The sequence below is a fragment of the Oncorhynchus kisutch genome, linkage group LG20 (genome assembly GCF_002021735.2).
Source record: "Oncorhynchus kisutch isolate 150728-3 linkage group LG20, Okis_V2, whole genome shotgun sequence".
Taxonomy (NCBI): domain Eukaryota; kingdom Metazoa; phylum Chordata; class Actinopteri; order Salmoniformes; family Salmonidae; genus Oncorhynchus; species Oncorhynchus kisutch.
Window position 1 is genome coordinate 35,378,029 of NC_034193.2, and position 15,040 is coordinate 35,393,068.

The 15,040-nt window shown below is 39.7% G+C and overlaps 1 protein-coding gene across 1 annotated transcript; it reads right to left on the reverse strand.

The window, feature by feature from the left end:
* Positions 1-1,567: 1,567 nt before the first annotated feature.
* LOC116355409 (zinc finger protein 180-like) lies at positions 1,568-14,802 on the reverse strand. The gene is made up of 2 exons (XM_031799103.1): positions 14,764-14,802; positions 1,568-4,160 (listed from the first exon to the last, which is right to left on the reverse strand). Exons 1-2 carry the CDS (start codon positions 14,800-14,802, stop codon positions 3,357-3,359), a joined length of 843 nt encoding a protein of 280 aa, XP_031654963.1. The 3' UTR covers positions 1,568-3,356.
* Between the last annotated feature and the right edge of the window lie 238 nt (positions 14,803-15,040).

Sequence of the window (15,040 nt, forward strand, 5' to 3'; positions counted from 1 at the left end):
ATGCTGCTTCAGGTAGTTGTGCAGCACTGCGGTAGCAATGATGACCTGGCAGCATCTTCTTGGCTTGAAACGAAGTGTATTGTGAAAACATTGGAATCTATTTTTCCATACTCCAAACATACGCTGGACCATCCCTCTCGTGTGGATATGAGCTCTGTTGTATCTTCGTTGCTCAGCTGTTGTGGGATTTGTGTCTGGAGTGAATAAAAAGTTACTCTGATCATATAACTATGTAGTAACTATTAGTAGACCGTGTTACTATGTAGTAACTATTAGTAGACCATGTTACTATGTTGTAACTATTAGTAGGACGTGTTACTATGTAGTAACTATTAGTAGACCGTGTTACTATGTAGTAACTATTAGTAGACCGTGTTACACAACTATTAGTAGACCGTGTTACTATGTAGTAACTATTAGTAGACCATATTACTATGTAGTAACTATTAGTAGACCATATTACTATGTAGTAACTATTAGTAGACCATATTACTATGTAGTAACTATTAGTAGACCATGTTACTATGTAGTAACTATTAGTAGACCGTGTTACTATGTAGTAACTATTAGTAGACCGTGTTACTATGTAGTAACTATTAGTAGACCGTGTTACTATGTACTAACTATTAGTAGACCGTGTTACTATGTACTAACTATTAGTAACTTACTACTAACTAGTAACTATTAGACCATACTACATAGTAATAACTATTAGTAACTAAGTAACTAGTAACTATTAGTACACCATATTACTATTTAGTAACTATTAGTAGACATGTTACTTTGTAGTAACTATGTAGTAACTATTAGTAACATATTATATATAATGTAATGTTATATATAACATATCCACATCATCATATGAAGTAACTATTAGTAGACCATGTTACTATGTAGTAACTATTAGTAGACCATATTACTATGTAGTAACTATTAGTAGACCGTGTTTCTATTGGGTAAAGGCCTCCTATCCACAAGTACTGGTCTGGCTGGCCTCTGTAATGCATGTTGGTCTTCACTTAGATATTACAAATAGTCCAGGCTCCCTCACAAACAGCACTAAGCAGAAGTTAAACCTGCCTCTTTGAAAGATTCATTTAAGCTTCCATTTAGTCCTAAAGTAGCTCTAATCTGCCCTCTTGCAATTGGCTTTGTTGAGTCCAGAACAGGCTAAATCTACCACTATTTTAAGAGAAGTCTGTGCAAGTCGCTTTCAAAAAAGAATTTTGTTCTTGGACTAAGCTTAAGCCATGTCTGTGAAACCGGCCCTGAGTGTTTTATATAATATGACTAAATGTGTTTCTTTCCGTGTTGCAGGGGCAGTCAAGAAATGGAACAGCAAGGCCACAACATGACATAAGCAGAGCTGTGGGAGTCCACCTCAAGCCCCTGGTAGAGCCGGGGGTGTTGTTTACCACTCCACCACGCCTTCAGCAGGCTGGAATAGTGATACTGTTTTTTCAGACTAAGGTGGACCAAGAAATGTGTTACTTTTACACATATTTGTTCATTGGTTTGGCAAGAGTCTTGATTGGTCGGTCATTGGGTTAATTTGTTTTACAATATGTTCAAATCAAATGAAGCTTTATTTATACAGCACATTTCAGACTTGGATGCAACACAATGATTTCACAGGAAAAAAAACATTTAAAATAAACTGAAATATTAACAACAACAAACATAAGATAAAAAACAGAACTAACAATTGAAAGACTAATGAGCATAAGGAAATTCCATTGATTAAAATATTAATTGGATGCAATATCCAACCCAAAATATAAGCTTGTTTTTTAGGAGGGGTTCTGAAAGACACTATAGGGTTGTCCACTGAAAGTTGACTAGTAACAACTGGGACCTAAAAGACACCCACCATGAGACCCAGTAAATCTGCCCAAGAGGCAAACAAAAGAAAAACCCACACCAAACTTAAAGACAGGAAGCAAACCAAAAAAGGTGTTGACTCTCCACATCTATCAAGACAACTGGAGCACTGGGCCAGGCACTCTTAAATAGAACCTGGACCAGGTCAGGTGAAACACCTTCCCACTAACCAGATGGACAAGCCAGTACAGATGTAACACATACTGACTAACGAGGTGACACCAATCAGTGCATCCTACGTGCTAACGAGCTAGACGTGCTAAAGTCCAACCACAAAACATACATTTAAAAAAAACATACAATCATATCATTTTTTCTCCTTTTACTTTCTATAGAATCTAAAACTCACAAGCTTCTAGAACTCTCGTCATGCTAAAACTCACTAGCCTCTAGAACTCTCATCCCCTTGGAACGAGCCCAAATGAAACTCAAATCAAATTGTATTAGTCGTGTCTGATTTCAAGAGCAAACTCCTGCAATATCCCGATAGGCATGTTGTTGGATCGGGGCCCAGTCCCCAATGTCATGCTCTAGAACATGTGGGTTGGTACATCTGAGAATGATCCCTGATATTCTAAAAGCAGGATAACAATTTCAATATAATAGTACCCAAAAATTGTCAGTCGGTTGCATAAATAATTATGATTACTAAATGTAACATGAATTGTAAACATGAAATATCAAAAGCAAATGTACACCCCTTTGTTAATAAGTGTGGGCAATAATGAACTTAATGGTGAGGCATGGAATAATAAAACATATATCTTTTGTCAGGCTGGATGTTTGAAATATGAGGTGATTTGTATCATGCTTCTTCAGTTGTGGAATAAAGATAATTAGCACTTGAATGTTGTCAAATACTGGAGGGATGTAGGATTGTTAATAAAATTGATTATAGACCAATTCATTACACTGCATCCATGTGTATAGGCTGCAAGTACGTTGTTGTTTAAGTAATAAAAAAAAAAAACATATTTTAACTTTCACTTTCAACTATAACCGAACATATATTGGACGTCAGGCATAGTCTTTTCAACTACATTTTGTTAAGTGGGAATAGCACAGTTTTAACGTGTCCAAATCAATAACCAATATGTAGAAACAGTTTGGGATATATTGAAAATCTAAACATTTTGAAGTGTTGCATTTTGATTCAAGTGGGTCATCAACGTGGTAAGTGTAACACAACTCTATTTTTGTTAGTCACATTTTGTTAAATCTCATAAATAGTACTCTTTCAATTCAGAGCAAACATTTAGGGTTCTACATTGTGACATCATTAGAATACTGCTCCTACAGTGTTAAAACATTCTGCATTGTGACATCATTAGAATACTGCTACTCCAATGTTAAAACATTCTACATTTTGATGTTACTAAAATACTTCCACAATATTAAAAACATTATTTCATTGATATCATGAAACATGTATTTTCTGATGTTTAATCAGAGATCTTTTACCAGATTATCTCTGGTCACAGATTTTTCTTCCCACATTGATTACAGCTATAAAGATTCTGTCCTGTGTGTGTTCTCTGGTGTTCTGTCAGACAGCCAGATGTACCGAAACTCTTCCCACATTGATCACAGCTATATGATTTATCTCCTGTGTGTGTTCTCTGGTGTATAGTTAGATAGCTAAATCTGGTAAATCTCTTCCCACATTGATCACAGCCAAAATATTTCTCTACTGTGTGTTTTCTCTGGTGTATAGTTAGATAGCTAGATCTGGCAAATCTTTTCCCACATTGAGCACAGATATAAGGTTTCTCTCCTGTGTGTGTTCTCTGGTGTATAGGTAGATAGCTAGATTTAGTAAAACTCTTCCCACACTGATCACAGCTATAACGTTTCTCTCCTGTGTGTGTCCGCTGGTGTACTATCAGGCTGTTTAGCTGAGTAAAACTCTTTACACATTGATTACAGGTATAAGATTTCTCTCCTGTGTGTGTTCTCTGGTGTATAGTTAGATAGCTAGATGTAGTAAATTTCTTCCCACATTGATCACAGCTATAAGGTTTCTCTCCTGTGTGTGTTCTCTGGTGTCTCTTCAGTTTACTAGAACTAACAAAACTCTTCCCACATTGAGTACAGCCAAAAGGTTTCTCTTCAGTGTGGATTCTTTGATGTATTTTAAGTTTTACTGAAGAGTTTAATATTTTCCCACAGTCAGAGCAGCAGTAAGATTTCTCTCCTGTGTGTACTGGCTGGTGTTTCTTGAGGAGTTCTGATCTGGAGAGACTTTTCTCTGCCTCATCAGCATCATGATGTTGTTGAGGCTCCACAGAGGATCCACGATAGTCTTGTCTCTCTCCTGTGTGAACAACAAAGTCAGACAGATGGTTAAAATGCCCACAACAGCAGAAATTCACTGTTTATTTGAGGTAAAAGGTGATGCACAGAGCATACCCATGAAGTTGTACAACAACTGACGTCTGGTAAATTGTATGACAATTGTATTGTTTTCCCTTGTTTCCACAGTTGTAACATCAATGATTGTAGACTAGAAATAAATAATAACCATGAAGTTGTACAACAATTGACATCTGTTAAATTATTTAACATTTAAGACAGTCAAGTTAGCAACAAGTCATATTTGATCTTGTTTTCACATTAGTGGTAACTAGAAATAAGTTACTCAAGTTGTTGAAATCCTAAGCAGTGTGCCAGACAACTTTTGGTCTCCAACATAGGCCCCTTTCTGTGCACCACGAGGGCGATGCACACACAATTTGGTTGCAGAAACTCCTCCCTGCTAATGAGGAAACCGCTAGTTATGGAGGTAGTATATCTGGTAATGAGGAAAACGCTAGTTATGGATGTAGTATATCTGGTAATGAGGAAACCTCTAGTTATGGATGTAGTATATCTGGTAATGAGGAAACCACTAGTTATGGATGTAGTATATCTGGTAATGAGGAAACCACTAGTTATGGATGTAGTATATCTGCCAGGAGCAAAAATGGTGAGCGAAGATTTTAGTTTCCCACAATGTATTCTGAATATTACAGCACAAGATCAGGAGTGCTACTCAAGGAAACTCACATTAAGTTCTGTGTCTATTCACTAATTCACCACCGTGGGGGAAAACTCAGGGGAGTTCTCATAGGCTGACAGCAAAAATAGCCTCCATTTACAGGTTGCTTCTGAGTGCATTTCACATTACTTTGGATTATAAGTGTAAGGCTCACTTGAATGTCCTGCTTAATATGTTTTTGTTATTGTTGCAAATCAACTGCTTTATACTTTTTTTTAAAAACAATCATTGGCTAGGTTTGCACACTAAGTGTTTAACATAACTTTTCCTAACAACAACATAGACCTACTGTAGGACCATTACTTCACCTAACAACAATATAGACCTAGGACTATACAGTGGGAAGTATTTGATCACTGCCGATTTTAGCATGTAGAGGCCAGTAATTTTTATCATAGGTACACTTCAACTGTGAGAGACGTAATCTAAAACAAAAATCCAGAAAATCCCATTGTATAATTTTTAAGTAATTCATTTGCATTTTATTGCATGACATACGTATTTGATCACCTAAAAACCAGTAAGAATTCCGGCTCTCACAGACCTGTTAGTTTTTCTTTAAGAACCCCTCCTGTTCTCCACTCATTACCTATATTAACTGCACCTGTTTGAACTCGTTACCTGTATAAAAGACACCTGTTCACACACAATCAAACAGACTCCAACGTTTCCACAATGGCCAAGACCAGAGAGGGTGTAAGGACATCAGGGATAAAATTGTAGACCTGCACAAGGCTGGGATGGGCTACAGGACAATAGGCAAGTAGCTTGGTGAGAAGGCAACAACTGATGGCGCAATTATTAGAAAATGGAAGAAGTTCAAGATGACGGTCAATCACCCTCAGTCTGGGGCTCCATGCAAGATCCCACCTCGTGGGGCATCAATGGACATGAGGAAGGTGAGGGATCAGCCCAGAACTACACGGCAGGACCTGGTCAATGACCTGAAGAGAGCTGGGACCACAGTCTCAAAGAAAACCATTAGTAACACACTACGCCGTCATGGATTAAAATCCTGCAGCGCACGCATGGTCCACCTGCTCAAGCCAGTGCATGTACAGGCCCGTCTGAAGTTTGCCAATGACCATCTGGATGATCCAGAGGAGGAATGGGAGAAGGTCATGTGGTCTGATGAGACAAAAATATAGCTTTTTGGTCTAAAGTCCACTCGCCGTGTTTGGAGGAAGAAGAAGGATGAGTACAACCCCAAGAACACCATCCCAACCGTGAAGCATGGAGGTGGAAACATCATTCTTTGGGGATGCTTTTCTGCAAAGGGGACAGGACGACTGCACCGTATTGAGGGGAGGATGGATGGGGCCATGTATCGCAAGATCTTGGCCAACAACCTCCTTTCCTCAGTAAGAGCATTGAAGATGGGTCGTGGCTGGGTCTTCCAGCATGACAACGACCCCGAAACACACAGCCATGGCAACTAAGGAGTGGCTCCGTAAGAAGCATCTCATGGTCCTGGAGTGGCCTAGCCAGTCTCCAGAACTGAACCCAATAGGAAATCTTTGGAGGGAGCCGAAAGTCCATGTTGCCCAGCGACAGCCCCGAAACCTGAAGGTTCTGGAGAAGGTCTGTATGGAGGAGTGGGCCAAAATCCCTGCTGCAGTCTGTGCAAACCCGGTAAAGAACTACAGGAAACATATGATCTCTGTAATTACAAACAAAGGTTTCTGTACCAAATATTAAGTTCTGCTTTTCTGATGTATCAAATACATATGTCATGCAATAAAATGCTAATGAATTACTTAAAAACCTTACAATGTGATTTTCTGGATTTTGTTGTTTTAGATTCCATCTCTCACAGTTGAAGTGTACCTACGCTAAAATTACAGACCTCTACATGCTTTGTAAGTAGGAAACACTGCCGATTTTGCAGGTTATCAAATACTTGTTCTCTCCACTGTATATCATTTAATATTTCAGGTGAAACATGGAAACTAAAATGTCTTTGTCATGACATTTCATAACCTGATCACCAGATAATTTTGTCAATAATCCCACTAGACTACTTGGAGGAGATGATTGTGGACTACAGGAAAAGGAACACCGAGCACGGCCCCATTCTCATCGATGGGGCTGTAGCGGAGCAGGTTGAGAACTTCCTTGGTGTCCACATCAACAACAAACTAGATTGGTCCAAACACACCAAGACAGTTGTGAAGATGGCACGACAAAGCCTATTCCCCCTCAGGAGACTGAAAAGATTTGTCATGTGTCCTGAGATCCTCAAAAGGTTCTACAGCTGCAGCATTGAAAGCATGTTGGTGGTGCATCACTGCCTGGTACGGCAATTGCTCGGCCTCCGACCGCAAGGCACTTCAGAGGGTAGTGCATACGGCCCAGTACCTCACTGGAGAAAGCTGCCTGCCATCCAGGACCTCTACACCAGGCGGTGTCAGAGGAAGGACTGAAAAATTGTCAAAGACCCCAGCCACCCCAGTCATAGACTGTTCTCTCTACTACCGCAAAGCAAGTGGTACCGGAGTGCCAAGTCTAGGACAAAAAGGCTTCTAAACAGTTTTTACCCACAAGCCATAAGACTCCTGAACAGGTAACCAAATGGTTACACGGACTATTTCCAGTGTGCCCCCCCCCCCCCCCCCCAACCCCTCTTTTACACTGCTGCTACTCTGTTTATCTTATATGCATAGTCAACTTAACGATACCTAATGTACATACTACCTCAATAAGCCTGACAAACAGGTGTCTGTATATAGCCTTGCTACTCTTTTTTCAAATGTCTTTCTACTGTTTAATTTCTTTACTTACCTTTAACACACACACACCTTTTTTTTGGCACCATTGGTTAGAGCCTGTAAGTAAGCATTTCACTAAGGTTTACACCTGTTGTATTCGGGACACGTGACAAATGAACTTTGATTTGATTAATGTTGTCATTCTAAATGTCCTGAATAAAGGAAAATAGCTCTGTGTGTTGTACAATAGCCTATCCATCAAGGAACAGTGCTCTAACACATTATGAGCTAAGTATATCTGTGTCCAAACAGACTAACGAGACGCTACTGTAAAATAAGCAGACAATAACACATTATAAACATCAATTTGTTAGGGATGTTGGATCCAAAATGGAGCACGGCATAACTGTCTTTACCAGAGCAATGAATGAAGAAGCACTTTGGTTGTTGTTGCAATATACAGAAAATCAGACAATGGTGTTCAATATTACTGTGAACAAAGAACTCATGCTGTAAATACGACAATCTCAATTCCATTAAAAGGCAAAAAATACAAATAAAATGTTTTAAAAGAACTCCATCATAGAAGTACATGTTGATCTAAGGGTGAAAGAGAAATACTGAAATCCACTTGAATTTCAACGTAACTTTCCAATCTTGCTTTTTTGTGTGGGATTTGCCCTAAACAAATCCCACACAAAAAAGCAAGCTTGGTATTCCTCAAAGAAGCAAGAAGAAATAAAAGAGAGCAACTGTAACAACTGTAAACTTTTTGGAGGAGGATATCAAGCGTGTTGAGGAAATGAGTGGACTGTACTCGCCAGTGAGTCAACATCATGTGACTGGAATTCAGAAAATGATTTCCTGGATCAGCTGATGATAGTTGATTATGTCACTATAGCTAAATAGCTACTGTATTAAGAATTATGTGTAATTATTGAAGAACTGTGTTAAATGACAGTATCCATTTGGGTGTTGTCAAGAAATTTAAGGTGACTCTCGGTTAGAACCATTGTATTTAGCATACTCTGAAATTATTTAGGATTTCTGGAAAACTGTTTTCCCAGCGTAACATAAGGAGACACTAAATGTTACGTAGTTAGAGTGCATTTCAGAGATCTGAATAGAAAAAACTGTCCGACAGCAAGATCCAGTATTTAAGTTGAAGTTCATCATATGACAAGCTTAACATTATGACTATAACTAATGTTCCCTGAAGGAGGGAAACTAGGTACAACATACAATTAAATCCGTGCCTCACTGGAAGCCCCGCCTTCCACAGGTGATGAGCGTGAGGAACCAGGAAGGGGCGGGGCCAAACAGGTTTTGTAACTCGTTTCCCTCCTTCAGGGAAGAGTAATTATAATCAAAGTTACACTCCCTTTCAGTCGGTCAACTTCGGTACAACATACTATTGGGAAATACAATCACTCCCCATGCCGACCCAAACGGATACTTACTGAAACGGCCCCTGGCAGACCACTCAGACCTTACCCCGCAGGATGCGTCAGATTTGTTAATTTATTCATTGTCTTTGGTTTGAAAAACTCCCCTTAACGTTAAGGCCTGCGCGTAAATGTAAGTCTATAAAATGTGCCCATTTGGGGATGACTGATAGTATTTCTGATTGTCTTAACGCACCACCACTAATGAGTTGTGGAGCTTCTCAAAGTCATTTTTTCTTCACCTGAAACACCAAGTAACCAAAGTCTTACTAAAATCAATTGGCGAATGACAATAGTTCCTCAAAGTATTTGTAAAATATTTCCAGCTCTCACTCTTGATAACCACTCGACATGAAAGGGAAAAATGTAATGCTCTGATCCAGTGGAAATGTCATAAAATACCTGATTACTTCTAATCCCTTACACAAATAGCCGACAGCTCTGTCTGTCCCAAACTCACTGGTGCAGGAAACTGAGAGCCCAGAATATTTTATACAATGTTGCTATCACGCTTTGGACAGACCTAGGTGAAAGTTGATACACTGTTTAAAGTTCTATGTAGACAGGCCATGCGCAGCCATGTTGGCTATTTTTACAGTTGGAAATGGCAATAAAAGTTATTTAGATTTGTATAAATTTTCATTTCAATTTATATAGATTATCTCAAAATCATTATCTGTGATTAAAGACTATTATAATTATTATTACTATCATAAATTAAATGAAACTGTTCCAGTAAAATGTGAATATGAAAATCATTACTGGCACCAGATCAGTAGAAATGGTCAGATAAATTAGCACCAAATGGAAAATGTTGCCGACTGCTGTTGTAGCTTATTACTGAAAACTTCAGGAGCATAACGTCAGAATTTACGAAGGCCAGCAGCAGCGGGAGGAGGAAGAGTTTTTTTTTCTTATGGTTTGGCTATCTTGATCTCTGGTTCCCTCGAGTCATTTGTGTGTCTCAATTATTTAATAAAACACGTGATTCCTATGTTGATGATGTAAAGAACATTTGCTGCTCTGTGGTGTGTAATAAAGAGCAACCAGATGCTGCACGCATTTATGAAATTGCTTATTCCAGTTACTAATAAGCATGCACCCATTAAGAAAATGACTAAAAGCTGTTAAATACCAGTGGATTGATGAGGAATTGAAAAATGGTATGGTTGAGAAGGATGAGGGAAAAGGAATGGCAAATAAGTCTGGCTGTACAACCAATTGGCAAACATCCTGCAAATTGAGAAATCATGTGACTAAACTGAATAAAAAGAAAACAACGACACAATGAAACAAAGATAAAAGACAAATAATGTTGATAAAAAGCTTTGGAGAACCTTGCATACAATTTTGGGAAATATTTAACTGAATCAGATGGCTCATTCATCACAAAGCCCACTACTTTTATGATTTTTTCATTGGCAAAAATTAGCAAACTTAGGCATGACATACCAGCAGCAAACGCTGACACTACACATCCAAGTATATCTGACCAACTTATGAAAGACAAGCATTTGACTTTATGGAATTTTAAATTACATGTGGAAAAGGTGAAAAAATAATTGTTGTCTATCAACAAAGACAAGCCACCGGGGTCTGACAATCTAGATGGAAAATTACTGAGGATAATAGCGGACTATATTGCCACTCCTATTTTCTGTATCTTTAATTTAAGCCTAGTAGAGAGCGTGTGCCCTCAGGCCTGGAGGGAAGCTAAAGTCATTCGACATGTGCTATGCTCTGCATAGTTAGCTCCAGGTAAAATGTTGCACTTATTGAGCCATTCTGTGACAAAAAACAAGCTACATATGGACAGTACCAAAATAAAATGACTCTGGAAATGACAAAGCGCCTCGTCACCTTGCTGGAAATGGGACAAACAGACTGGGACGATTTGTAATCAAATCTAATTCCCAGGAACGGGGTTCAAATGAACCACAGAGACTGTGTGGGATAATAACATGGCCGTGTCCAACCCTGCTTGTTCCCTCGACTCCACTACCAACCACCAATCTCCAACAGGGCCGTTAACCTGTATCACCAGACACTTCATAGTGAGCTACAGGTAGGAATCCCAATAATGAACAACCTATGGGAGGGGTACCCCTTTGTGGACAAATCTCTCAACGTTTACTGGGGAGATTGATATACCCCTTGAACATCGGCTCCAACCCTCATCGGATGTGGCAAGGCTTGTAAACTATTACAGACAACAAAGGGAAGCACAGCCGATAGCTGCCCAGTGACATGAGCCTACCAGATGAGCTAAATTACTTTCCTCAAAGCGAGCATAGAAGTAACACTGAGCTCATCACTAAGCTAAGTACTAAACACTGAGCAAACCCCCATTCTCATCGAAGGGGTTGTAGTGGAGCAGTTGAAAGCTTCAAGTTCCTTGGTATCCACATCCTTGGTGTCCACATTATAGGCTTAGTTAACTGGTGAACTGTTGAAATCATGGAAACATAATGACGATTCTAATTCTAGATTTGGAATAGAATGTGCAGCACCTTGAATATACTGTTGTTTGACTACCAATTAATAAACCATGGAGGAATTACTGACAGAGTAGGAGCATGGTGGAGACATCCAAGAGAGGGAAATCAGGAAGGGAAATGACAGCAAGTAGTGCAGACGAAAGGGATAACAAGTTGGTGAAGCAACAGATGTGCTGGAATGAGAACAATATAGATGGAATGAGAACAATATAGATGGAATTAGAACAATATAGATGCTACTTCGAGAACACAAACTCTCACATCTCTCACAGCACAGAGTTAGGGAGTCCAGGGGATGACTGGAGGAGCAATGGAGGAAGCATTGTGGGATTCTCTTGGCGCAAGTACAGCTGTTGAGACTGCATGGAGGATGGTGAAGAACAGTCACTTTAACTCTACCTACATGTACATATTACTTCAACTAACCGGTGCCCCCGCACATTGACTCTGTACAGCTGTTGAGACTGAGTGGACGATGGTGAAGAACAGTGGAGTGAAAAGGGCTAAAGTTGGTAATGAACAGCAGTTTAGGGTCGGAGTGGGAATCAGCAGCAAGGATGTTATTTTGGGTTACCTGTTAACGGTTTCAAAGATGGTGAAGGATGAATTGGGTAAAGTGGAATCAGTTCGAGTGACCAGGAGAAAGCCTTTTGTGGTTTAGGGATAACATTTCAGGTAGACGCACGTTGATTAAAACGAATGATAGACGGAAGGTTTTACTGTGGTTTTGTGAAGTGGTTTTCCCATCTTATGTCAAATCTGGGTAAGTGAGATATACAGAAGCCGCTGCAGTGTTACAATTGTAAAAAGTTTGGACACATGGCAAGTGTTTGCCAAAGGAATAAATATGTCATAGTCAGATGAAGCATGTTGTAAATGTGATGGGAATCACGCTCCCGAGTTCACAGAGTGCCCTGTACGAATGAAGGATGTCACAGTAGCTAGGATGATCAGGCCCATCCAGAGGGTGTCCTATGTGGAGGCAGTGAAATCGCTGAAGGAGTGAGGAGAGAGGAGAAGGTAGTGGATGTCCCACAGTCTGCAGTGAAGCCATGCAGGAGAAGGATCCCAATACACTAATAGTGAAGAAGGTGGACTTTGTTGTGTTTATAGCTCAAGTGAGAAATTGCACTAGTCAAACTTCATTTTGTATTAGATATTTTAATTAGTATGATTTGTTCTTCCCCCCCCAAATTTTTTTTGGGGGTGTTTTTTTCCCAACCCTGTACAGAAGGTGGCAGCAATATACCTGATGAGTGTAGTCTGACAATAAACCTCAGAGAAGATGACCTGGTAGGAACAAAAGTGTTGGTCAGTGTTTCCAGGTGACCCTAATTAGATGTTACATTACATGCTTTCTTACTTCATGTAGCCAGCTAGCTAGCCAACATATTCATACTTGGCCTATTCCAAGCATGCTTATCTAGGCCTACAACAGCACTGGTACCAGGCAGTATTAGCTAGCTATGTTTGCACTGACACCGCTCTCTCGTCCGACTTCAGCTGCATATTTTCCACCATTTTCTTCAAATCTGAAAATGTTTGAAGCCACGCCCATTTCCTGAAGAATTGCATTTTGGGCCCTAAAAACACAGAAAGTGTCCTCTGCATGTATACTTTGTATTTTGGTGACTGTAGTACGACATCCAGAAACTTTTGGCATACTAACTACATCATACTATGACCAAAGCTCTAACCACTAGGCTACCTACCGCCTTAATAAGCATACATACTCAAGTCACAAATAGTACGGTTAGTAGGAGTATTCAAACACAGCTCAGGTCTGCCATTTTGTTTCTGTTTAAAAACGCCACACAACAATCAACCAACCAATCTGCAGTTCAAACAATAACAAAGCTGTAATTCCACCACTGTTTTGGTAATAAGATGATGGGGCTGGAGAAATGTAACTACTCTCAAATTCATAGATACAAGGACTGACCATCCATGATATCAACATAGTTTTAACCATGTTGAGTCTATACAGTGTTGATTTACATTGTTTCTAAGCATTGGAGTAAAAAAAAGCTTATTTGGGGTTCTGATAGGGTACAACAGTTGAACTAAGTTTGAGGCATGTGTTATATTCTTCAATAATCAATGCCTATAAATAAATAATTTAAATGTAGCAATTGCTATTTCCCATTTAACACCACACGTCAGTCCCACAACTGCCTCTGTTTTAAGACAGTACTTACTAGTGTTAATCAGGGCCCAGTTTCCCAAAACCATCTTACGGCTAAGTTCACTGTTCACAATCGGATGCCTTAAGATGCGTTTGGGAAATGCGTTTTCCTCCTCCTCCTTTTTTGATGTGACAGTCATCTCCCCCTCACCCTCTTTCACTCCAAAAACTGCATCCTCTTTCTCTGCCTCCTCTTCTTTTACTGTAACAGCCTCCTTTTCCTCAATACCTTCTTTCTCCGTCCAGCAGACGACCTCTTCTTTAGCAAGAAGAGAGTAGCTTAGTGACCTCATGGTCAGAGATGTTAGCTAGCTAGGCTAGTTCTTACTTAACCAGCACGCTAGCTGACTGATAACAGAAAAAAAGCTTATATTTGGGGTTCTGATGGGGTACAACAGCTGAACTAAGCTCATGAGGCATTCATAAGTGAATTATTCAAGAAACAGATGGGTACACATCATTAATGTATACGTCCCAAAATGGATGTAACAACTGCTGATTGCCCCTTTAAGACTACATATTGGACTAATCTAATAGGAGATATTGAGGACTACAGTATTTCAGGCATTGTCATTGGATGCATTTGATCAATTGTTAACGTTTTGTTGATGGTCCACCATTGATGTTCTACACGTTACAGTGTAGCTTCAGCCATTCCTACAGAACAACATTAAAGTGTAGAACCCCTTTACTGCAAATTGGTTCAACGACTGCAGAGACGGTACTTACTGGTGTTAACTAGATCTCCAACCTCCTCTCCTTCCTCCAATGTGACAGTCATCTCCTCCTCCTCTGTCACTCCAAAAACTGCACCCTCTTTCTCTTCCTCCTCTTCTTTTACTGTAACATCCTCCTCCTCTTTCACTCTGAACGCGTCTTCCTCTTCTTTCACTGAAACGTGTTTCTCTTCTTTCACAGTAACAGCCTCACCCTCTGCTTGTTTTTGTATTGTAACATCCTTCTCTTCCTCCTCCTCTTTCACAAGACCTTCTTTCTCCGTCCAGCAGACCTCTTCTTTATCAGGAGGAGAGTAGTTTAGTGAACTCATGTTCGGGGATGTTAGCTAGTTAGCATTAGCGACTAGCCTAGTCCTAAACTAATTTAGCAAACCAGCTAGCTGACAAACAACGTAAATATATAATTAAATGGGCCAACAAGTACATACGACAGAAGTGTGTTGAATACACAGCGACTAATATACACCAAAACAGTGTAAAGAGCGTGAATGTTGTAGCTATGTTTTCTAGAAAGCTACCGAGGTGTCTGACTAGCCGTTGTTGAAGGAG

Coding starts and splice junctions, on each gene's coding strand:
- LOC116355409 (XM_031799103.1), bottom strand. CDS start 14,802: ATGAGTTCACTAAACTACTCTCCTCCTGATAAAGAAGAG. Junction 4,161..14,763: donor CTCCTCCTGATAAAGAAGAG/GTCTGCTGGACG, acceptor TCCTCTGTGGAG/CCTCAACAACATCATGATGC.